General features: G+C 59.2%; 1 protein-coding gene across 2 annotated transcripts; it reads right to left on the bottom strand.

Annotated features, from left to right (window-relative positions):
- Window positions 1-2,103: 2,103 nt before the first annotated feature.
- Window positions 2,104-7,736, bottom strand: UBALD2 (UBA like domain containing 2). Of its 2 annotated transcripts, none has more exons than XM_082860018.1 (3): window positions 7,356-7,736; window positions 6,906-6,968; window positions 2,104-3,258 (listed from the first exon to the last, which is right to left on the bottom strand). In XM_082860018.1, exons 1-3 carry the CDS (start codon window positions 7,473-7,475, stop codon window positions 2,938-2,940), a joined length of 504 nt encoding a protein of 167 aa, XP_082716144.1. In that variant the 5' UTR covers window positions 7,476-7,736; the 3' UTR covers window positions 2,104-2,937. The 2 variants fall into 2 exon arrangements, with proteins under 2 accessions (XP_082716144.1, XP_082716145.1); XM_082860019.1 differs by having other exon boundaries at window positions 2,104-3,255.
- Between the last annotated feature and the right edge of the window lie 1,860 nt (window positions 7,737-9,596).

Genomic DNA, 9,596 nt, shown 5'->3' with positions numbered 1-9,596 from the left:
TGGCACATCCCGGGGGGGGGGGCAGTGCCACCAGCACCTGGGAAGGTTCCTGTTTGCTGTCCTCTGTGGCTTACCCTTGAGTGGCTGCCGCAGACGCAGGAGGGGCGCAGACCCAGGGGCCGCCAGGGCTAGGTCGTGTCCCTATTCCCCTCCCTTCCCCACCCCTCCCCAGGAAGATAGAGCAGAAGTGTGCCTGGCATTTGCCAGGGGGTCTTGAGGCCTGGCCCTTGCCCTGCTTCAGTGTCACCCCAAACAGGCCAGAGGGCTCACTGCTGTCCCCCAAGTCAACTGTAAGGGACAAGCGTGTCCCCAGTCAAAGCCCCAGGGACAAGGGAGTGCTGCCCCGCACCCGGACGGAGGCCTCTGCAGTCATGGAAGCAGTTTTCTGCCTTCAGATCTGTTCTCAGCAGCTCCCTCTTCCAAGGTGGGGTTCCCTCCCTCCCCCCCACCACCCCCAGTCCCCTCTGACATGGGAAAGGGATGTCTGGGCCCAGTAAGAGGGCTGCTTCAGGGTGTGAACTGAGGGATGACAGAGTCACACAGGAAAGTGTAGCAGGAAGTAACCGAGAAAAGGGTTTCTCCCTCATCCCCCTGTGGGCACAGGAGGGTGGAGTTGGCTGGGGTGTCATGGGTGGGGCAGGCGCTCCCTGCGGGAAGGGGCATCCCCCATCTCTCCCCATCTGCTGAGATCCCGTTCACTGTTGAACGCTGGGGTCCCAGTTGGCACCGCCCACACCCCCACACCCTTTCCTCTGCAAGGGGCGGCAGGGCCAGGCCCAGGCCTCCTCTGCTCCTGCCTGAGAAATGTCAGGTCACTGGCTCAGTGTCCCTGCTCTAGAATCCAAACTCACCAGCTTGGAAGGGAGGAGCGGCAGCCAGGCCTCCCCGATGTCCCGGAAAGGATGAGGGGTGACATTCCCCAAGCAGCCCAGGCCACCCCTGCCTCCCCGCACCTGGACCCGCCTGCCTACGCTCACCCAGGCCGCCCAGCACTGACCGCCCACGTGCCCACGAGGGGCCTTCCCCTTCCAGCCTGGGAAAGCACAGGTGGGCAGAGTGAGGGGTGCGGGTGGGAGGAGTCTCACAGGTTTCCAAGGAGGAAACAAAACTGAAACGACAAACCCAGCTTCAAAGTACATGATCACATGCAGAGGGACCAAGGACAGCTGCGTCCCCAGTTCTCCACCCCTGCAGGGGCGGCCCCACAGGTGACCTTGTGAAGACACACGAGGCCCAGGAGCAGCACGGGCTGGCTTGCCAGGTGGGGCCCTTCCCAAGTGTCACTGCACGTTGGGCCTGAACCTCCAGGCCCCGCAGTCCTGATCGACAGCAGTGCCCGGGCTGCTGAGGGAGGGAGGGAACGAGCCCACTCACACATGTTAAAGGGGTTTGTTTTTTGCGGGGGGCAGGGGGCTCAGGAGGAATCCCAACCCTGGGGCCAGCCACCCACTCCTCCAATTGGGCGGACAAGCTCCTCACGCACCTGGCCACCTGCGCTGGAGTCTGAGAAAAGCCCAGCTGCCATCACTGCTGCTTCCATTCCAGCGCCTGAAGGCCGAGCGAAGGAGGGAAGGGAAAGGAAGCTAGTCCTCTTGGGGACCCACCCAGTCTCTGTGGCTCCCTGATCGCCTCGGTTGACCTTTGGGACAGGGCCACACAACATGCACATGGGGACAGGTTACCCCAAAGGAGGCTGAGGGCAGGGACAGCAGAGACAGGTCCAGCGGCAAGCGCCTGGGGGAGCAAGCAGAAGCGTGGGGCTGCCATTGGGCCCCCAGGCGGGGAGGCAGCTCCCCCACTGCAGGCAAAGACAGGGGCTCCGGGGCTGAGGCCTAGCCTGCGGCGGGCTGCACGGTGGCGAGAGCCAAGGGAGAGGGTTACCGTAACCAAGCCAGGACCTGTCCTTCCTCTCCTCCCCACGCACAACCGGATCCAGCCTGTCGCGTGGCCCCCTGGCCAGGATGCCCCTTATCAGAGCGTCCAGACCCGCCACGTGGCAATGGAGCTGGTCCCCCAACCACAGCACAGCCGAGGGCCTCACCACCCCTCTGCCCAAGGAGCACGCTCTCCACACCAAGGTAAAGAAAGGCACCGCAAACCAGGCAAGTTAGAAAAGTCTCTTTTAAGTTTTAAATTAAAATTTCACCCTGGTGAGATGACTGATTTGGGAACTAAATCCAAAGGCAAGCTCTCCACTCTGTTGTCCGCGGCTGGGCTGCACGGTGGAAGAGGCAGGGCAGCTACGGGGGTCAAGCCCACTGGCCGAGCCCGGGCCTCTGACCCCAGTTGGCTCTTAAAGTCCCGCACAAGCCCTGCACACCTAGATGGAGACAGGGGTGACACCGGGAGAGGTGACAAGAGCTGGAGAGCCACTGGCTGGGGGTGGGGAGAGCCTCAGGACGGCGAAGAGGGCCCACACCTTCACCCAGCCGGCGCACCCCTCCTGCCGCCATCACGCGGAGTGGAGAGGTGGTGGTCCTTCTCCTGATTCCAGAAGGTGTGGCCTTTGAGAGGAGGCAGCCGGCAGACACCTCGTGACTGCAGGATCACACCACCTGGCTTCCAAGCACCTGCGCCCGGGACTGGGGTGGAGGACGGGGTGCTGGCCCAAGGGGAGGCTTCTCTGGCCCTTCCCCACTGACCCAACACCCGTCAGCCAGCCCCGTTCTCACATACATTACTTTTATATATTCATATATATATTATAGTTATATATTAAAAAGAGAAAAAAACTTGCCTGAAAACTCCTGAAGGACCCAAGTGGCTCAGGAAGTTTACTGTCCCCTCCACCCACAAAAATTCTCTTATAAAATCTTCCAGTGCGATCTTCAGGAAACCCCGCCCGCCCCAGCTCCCCCCACCCCGCCCCGGCCCTCCTGTGTCCCCACGACCCTGGACTGCCCCCAGCTCCAGCCCAGCGCCCGGCGGCATCCAGTCTCATCTCTGGCCATCCATCGCAGCCACGGCTTTCTGCTGGGTGCCCCCCTGCTGTGCTCCGGGCGGCCACGTGGGCTGCGGGTGGTGGAGATGGTGGAAGCTGTGGGCCGTGGGGGAGGAGGGTGGGATCCAGGCGGCCTGGTGGCTGGGCGGGGACGAGGCCCAGAAGGGGCTGAAGCTTGCCGGGGGGGAGCAGGCCACCGCGGTCATGGGGCCGTTGTTGTTCTGCAGGCCCTCGGAGGCGCGAAGCTTGGAGAACATGGCCAGCGCGTCGGGAAAGTTGGGCGGCGTGGCAGGTGTGTTGCTCGGGGTGCACATCTGCTGGGAGAGAACACTGGGGTTGCGAGGGCTGCCTGCACCGCCCCCACCCGCCGCCCCGATCCCAGGCCACTGTCTGCGGGTCTATAGAGCCTTCCCACGGGGCTCACCCACACTGGGCCCTCCTTCCTCCCCGTTTTTCAGTCCATAAGCGGTTTCAGCAGGACAAAAGCACTCCTTGCACCCTGAGCCAATAAAAACAGAAAACCGGGGGCGGACTCCTACAATTTTTGTCAAAACCAAAGAGTGTTTCCTGATGTTTGGGAATGACGCTCTGAGTGTCAGAAGTAGATGGTTAATTCCGGCAGAAGCTAGGGTGTCAGATTGAAGCCAGGACAAGGGAGGCAGCCCAGGACACCGCTGCTGAGCGCCTCACCCTGGGTGAGAAACCAGCTGGAACCTCAATAATCCGCCCTCAGACGTTCCGAGGTTGTTAGCCAAGGGAAGGCGGCCAGATCCAGGATCTCCCTCCTATGCCAACCCCGGGGAGGCTGCACTTGCTAGGTGCTTGGGTCCGTTCCACATCCACAGCGCCAGCCAGCGGGCCTCGGGGCCTCAGCCTGCGCTCTCTCACTCCTCACCAGGGTGCTAGGTCATTCTGATGGTCTTCTCGGTTACAGATGAGGAAACTGAGGCCCAGAGCTCAGGTCACTGGACCAAAAACACACCGCTGCAGGGCACAAGTTGAGAAGCCCGAATCCCGGGGCTCCCAGGTCTGCAGGCCCAAGCTCTTAACCTCTACCCAGCCCCACTCTGCACTTAAGAGTCAAGTGCAACTTCATGCCTGGGCTCCCCGAGGACAAAAACCGGCGTCTCCCAGCAGGCTGCCCTTGGCCAGATGCTGCCAGTGTCTCGGTCCGCTCAGCCCCTCTCAGCCCGTTTTGTGAGGGCAGCTGCAAACATCCCAGCATCTTCTGTCTTCTACCACTACCCTGAGCAGGGACCCCAGCCAGGAAGGGCAGGGGCTGGGCTGCTGGGCGGTAACTGGCAGCCTCTCTGCAAACAGCGGGGACCGCAGGCCTCCCAGCCCTGTGGCGTGGGGGTCATGGGGGTGCCACCCCCCCCCCCGAGCACTTCACCAGGGTGCAGGGAACAGGCGGCAGAGAACAAGGCCTGCCCAAAGCCAGTTCTGACCCCGCAGCAGCTTCTCCCTTTCCCAGGAAGCCACGGGAGCCCTTCTTTGAATTTCTCCTAATTTTAGCAACACCGGCCCCTCCCCCAGGCAGAGGGCTCAGGGAGCACGATTCTAGGGCTCCTCACCTTGCTCCCAGGGCTCTGTCCCGGGAGTTTCCACAGCTCTGCAATTAAACCCCAGCCCAGAAGGAGGACAGGCCCACGGGAGGGGGGCAAACCCCCTCTGATGAACTGGGCCGGCTCCACATCGGCAGCTGGGGCGCTCCAACCAGCGTCCTCTCCAGGGAGGCCACAGGACCCGGCCTGGCCCCACCCAGACCATTTCCCTCCTCCCTTCACTCCTCCCCGCCCCCGCCCCCCCCCCCAGGGCTGACTTCTCGGCAGCAGGAAACAATGAATGGGGGGTTGGGGGGGACAGGCCAATTGCATCACAGCATCGTGACCGACTTCCCCAGTTCACCGAGCCAGTGGAGCCTGTCTCCTCAGCAGCCACCCTGCCCCCGGCCCCCGACAGCGGCAGCGGCAGCGGCCTGGATCCGGGGCAGGCCTGTGCCCACCTGCCTGTGTGAGCTCGGGCAAGTCCCTTAACCTCTCTGGAGTTTCTCTCTACTTCTATAAAACCAGGGGTTTGGACCAGGTCCTGTAAAAGTCCCTCCAGCTCTGCTTCTAATAGCTATGGATGGAACTTTCCAGCTCTCAAGCACACCCAGCGTCCACTGCACCCCGCTAATGTCCTACTGCTTCGCATCCAGTGTCTTTCTCCTCTTCCCGGTCCTTCCCAATCTAACCCAGGAGCCCTCCCTTATCTAGGAAGATGCCTCCGACTGTGTAGGTACAGTCATCTATGGGACAACCATTTATCAGCAGCTCTTGGCCTGGGTCACTTCTGGTATTTTTCATCTAACATTTTCCTTTGATTTATATTATCTCTAAAAAAAATTACCAACTCCTTGAGGGCAGGGATGGCGTTCTCATGGATACACTGATCATAATGTCTATTAAAAAACCAGCCACAGCCCTTGAGGGAAGCTTCAAAAAGATGACAGTCCCTCAGGATTTGCAGGGAAGGAGCAACAGAACCTAAAAGGACCATCAGTCCCAGCTCTCGGGGGCGAGCCCCTCTGTTCAGGGCAGCACAGAGTGGCTGTGCTGGAAGTCTGGGCCTTTTGAAACGACCACAGTTGGTGGAGCAAACCTCAAGGCCCCTTTAGGAGGAGCCGGAGGCAAGACAGAGGCAAGCTCCAGGCTCACACCCGAGCTTCCCACGGTCTGTCCGGTACAGGGGAGGGTCCCCTGGAGATGAACCCCTCTTGGGTTTACCAAGAGCCCAGCCTCAACTGCCACAGCCCTGCAGCCAGCATAATTCTTATCATATTCCGATGCAGTTTTGTTTTTTGATTTATACAAATAGCATGGGCTATTCCAAGAGAAAAGCTGGTTAAAAGGGTCAAAACAGACCCCTCTCTACTTGTCCTTTGCAACTAGATGAATACAGAGCACCAAAGACAAGACACAGCAGAGGAACCATTTGCAGCTTCTTCAGGCAAGGCAGCAGCTCTGAGAAGGGAGCCACGGGCAAGGACACCAAAATGCCAAAAATGTACTCCAGACGCCATTAACAGATCTCCTGGGGAATCATGTTTTACAATCCCTATCTTGAGGCCCTCCCCCCACCAGCAGGGCTAATAGGTAACTAGAGAGGTAGAGAAGGCATTCAATCCTCTAAAGTGAAAGGGATGTCCTATGCCTGTGGAAAGCAGGGCAGGAGGGCAAAGGCCCAGGCCTGGGGCCAGCTTGGAAAAGAGACGAAAGCAAATCCAGGCCTGAACCACTTCTGTTTCCTGTGTTTTATGTATCTTCACCTACTGAGATTAAACGCATTCTTGGTTTATCTTGTCAAAAATCTGTAAGTCTTCCACGCTCAGGGTAGGTCTTTTTCCATGAACAGGAAAGAGTGAACATAACTCTCTGGGGGGAGCCCAGCTCCCAGGCCAGGGTGGATTTATCCCTTTCCTGTTCTCTGCAGAGCTGGGTTGTCTGCATGGGGGGCTGCCACTCCAACAGCAAGACGGGTGCTCCATATAGACAGACATTCCAGGTCTCAGTCCCCTCGGGGCCCTTCACTCGGCCCGGGTTCCCCCGACGTCTAGTTGTCGTCCGAGCCCCCCTCCCCACTCCCTGCCAGCCGGCTACTCCGCCGGCCACCCTCGCCGCCCTCCTAGCCCCTGGCCCAGGGGGAGCGCCGAGCACAAGGCCTCAGGTCGAACTACAGCAGCCCAGGAGGCCTGACTGCAAACTTGGGCGAGCCAGCCGGCCCCGGGAGCCGCTCTTTCCTGGAAGACATTTTGACTCTTTGTTTACATCGCGGCTCGGCGCTCCCCGGCAACATGGCTGTCACCGTCGGCGCCTGACAGCGGCCCCCGGCCCGCGCCCTCGGCCGCCCGGGTGGGCTGCGGCCGCGGCGAAGCCGACCTTCCAGCCCGCCGGCCCTCCCGCCGGAGCCCGGCCACACTTACCATCTGGTGGTGGTGGTGGCTGTTGGGAATGTTGGTTTCTTGGAAAAACGTGCTCAGGGCGGTCTGCGGACAAACATAGCGGCAGGGCGGCGGTTAACGGGGACGGGGCAGGAAGCCCACCGGCCGGCCCTGCCCCACCGGCCGGGCTCATCCGCAGTGTCCGCGGCGCCGTGCTCGGGCCGCCGGGCCCGACCCCTCGGACGGACGGCCCGCGTCGCTCGAGGGGACGTCCCCGGGCCGCGCGCGGAGGTACAGGGCGGCAGGGCCCCGCGCCCCACGCGAGACCACGAGATCGCTGAGCGCCTGACGGGGCGATATAAATAGAGCTTCCCTCCCCCCACCCCCTTCCGTGGCGCGCGGCCGGGCGCCCCGGCCTGCGCCTCTGCCCCAGTGCCGGCGGCCGGGGAGCGGGGCCGGCCGGGAGCACTCGCTAGCTCGGCCCGCACGCACCTCGAACTGCCAGTGGGCCGCCTGCAGCAGCTGCTTCGCCTGGTCGGCTGCGCAGCCTGCGGCCAGCACGAACTGGTTGATCATGACCTGGTGCCGCAACTCATCCATGTTCACCGACATGGCTCCGGCCGGCGCCCCCTCCCGGGATCGGCGGCCGCGGGAGGCCCGCCGCCCTCGGCTCGCGCTCGCCGCCGCCCGCGGCCTCCGGACCCTCGCCCGCCCCGCCGCCCGCCGGGCGAGTGTTGTGGTCCGGCTCGCGCGGCCGGCCGACACCACAAACAACAGTGCGGGGCGGGGCCGGGTGTCCCAACGTTCGGGGGCCGCGAGCCGCCGCCGCTGATTGGCCCGCGCCGCTCGGCCGGCGCCCGGCTCCCTGGCAGACGTTCGATTCGAATCCTGCGGCCTGCGGGCCCGCACTGTTTCTCTTTCTGCCTGGCCGCGCCCATTGGCGGACGTCGGCGCCGTGGGGCTCCCCGGTATTGGCCGGACGCTGTGTTTTGGCTCGTCCTGGCTCATGATTGGCCACGGCCCGGCGTCTGGGGAGGAGCCGCGCGCGCTGATTGGTCTCTCTTGGACCTGTTTGAACTCAACTTGAAAACCTTGAGTGCCTGCTGATTGGCCGAGGCCCCTCTGTTTGCTGTTGTAGGCTTGGGGGTGGTGCAGCCAAGTTCATTCATTACTTCATTGAAACTGAACATGCTCAGCTGGAAAAGCAAGACAGAGTGGCTTTGACTCACTTCCTCTGAAAGATGTGGTCATCTCGAGAAACAGAATGATCAAAATAGAAAACAGACAGAGACTTTGCAGCTGCTCAACTCTCAAAATTGTTTATTTTTTTTAAAACTTTCAAGCTGCTCTACTTTTTTTTTTAAGCTTTTTATTGAAATGTAACGTACCCACTTCATGCCTCCTTCCAGCCGCTACCCACCCCAAGAGCCCAACAGTCTTTCCCTACGTTTTTAGGACAAAAACTTGGCTCTCTGAAGACGAAAACTACTGTTAATGTACACTATAAATACAATTGCAAGGGGGAAACGAGACTTTCTCAGACACTAATATTTCAAGCTAAAAAACTGTTTTTCCTTAAATTGATTGGCCTAACTGAAACTTTAATTTGTTTCTATACATGTACCGGCTCTCAACCCTTGACATTTAAAAACAAAGTTTATTTATATGCACTGAGCTTCCATCTTCTGGATTAGGATTTAACCTTCAAGGTTTGTGCTTGGGATTTGTGCGGGTGGGGAAAGAACTAGGAGTTTAAGCATACAGAAGAAAGGCCAGAGAGTTTAGGAAGGTAAACATTGCTAGGAATTCACTGTTAGAATTTCTGTTTCTAAAAAACTTAGTAAGTTCTGAATCTGAAATACCACTCGAAGAGTATATAATAATTAGTTAAGAGTCTTCAGAACGGGAGGCTAAGAAGAAAGCAAGCAAGTTCTATTTTGACTTTGCCTAAAGTGGATTTAACTCTCCATCTAAGAAAACTTAACCATGTAAAAAAACAGAATATAAATAGGAAAAAGTTACACCCAGTGTTTATGTTCTGATGAAAAACAGCCTCAGGCACTGTAATGAGTTTGTCCCATTTAGTTAGTCTTTTTGTTTGTTTGTTACTTGTTTGTTTTGAACGGGCAGGAGTCAGCTTTTTGCCGAGGCCAAAAGACCCATTTCTCTTCCCGTAATTGCACTTGGCCACGCCCAAGCGCTCACGGGCTGAGAACTGGAGTGTGACTAGAGAGTCAAGTACAGCTTGCAGCTCTTCCCTTCCAGTAATTGCAAGGTGAAATCAAAAGTGAGTATCCAGGGCTTCCCTGGTGGCACAGTGGTTGAGAGTCTGCCTGCCGATGCAGGGGACGCGGGTTCGTGCCCCGGTCCGGGAGGATCCCACATGCCGCAGGGTGGCTGGGCCCGTGAGCCATGGCCGCTGAGCCTGCGCGTCCGGAGCCTGTGCTCCGCAACGGGAGAGGCTGCAACAGTGAGAGGCCCGCGTACCGCAAAAAAAAAAAAAAAGTGAGTATCCAGCAGCTGCCATTGCCAAGGGGCCTGGCCCACGAGCAGCCCAGAACAAGGAAGTACTGTCACTGTGCGGCTCCAGTTCTCACAAGTACATACAGTTGTCAAGCATGTCAGGGCCATGAGTAGTAGGATCTAACTGGGCAGAGGCGTCAGGCTGCAGGAGCCCTTAGGTCTTATTTAAGAAGTTCTCAAGGAAGACAAAGGTCCTGAAAACACCAAAAT

This window comes from Leucopleurus acutus (genome assembly GCF_964270905.1).
Source record: "Leucopleurus acutus genome assembly, chromosome: 19".
Taxonomy (NCBI): Eukaryota; Metazoa; Chordata; class Mammalia; order Artiodactyla; family Delphinidae; genus Leucopleurus; species Leucopleurus acutus.
Note: the sequence above shows the minus strand (reverse complement) of the source record. Positions and strands in the feature narration are given on the sequence as shown.

Coding starts and splice junctions, on each gene's coding strand:
- UBALD2 (XM_082860018.1), bottom strand. CDS start 7,475: ATGTCGGTGAACATGGATGAGTTGCGGCACCAGGTCATGATCAACCAG. Junction 6,969..7,355: donor CGGCCCACTGGCAGTTCGAG/GTGCGTGCGGGC, acceptor GTTTGTCCGCAG/ACCGCCCTGAGCACGTTTTT. Junction 3,259..6,905: donor GCCACCACCACCACCAGATG/GTAAGTGTGGCC, acceptor GTTCTCTCCCAG/CAGATGTGCACCCCGAGCAA.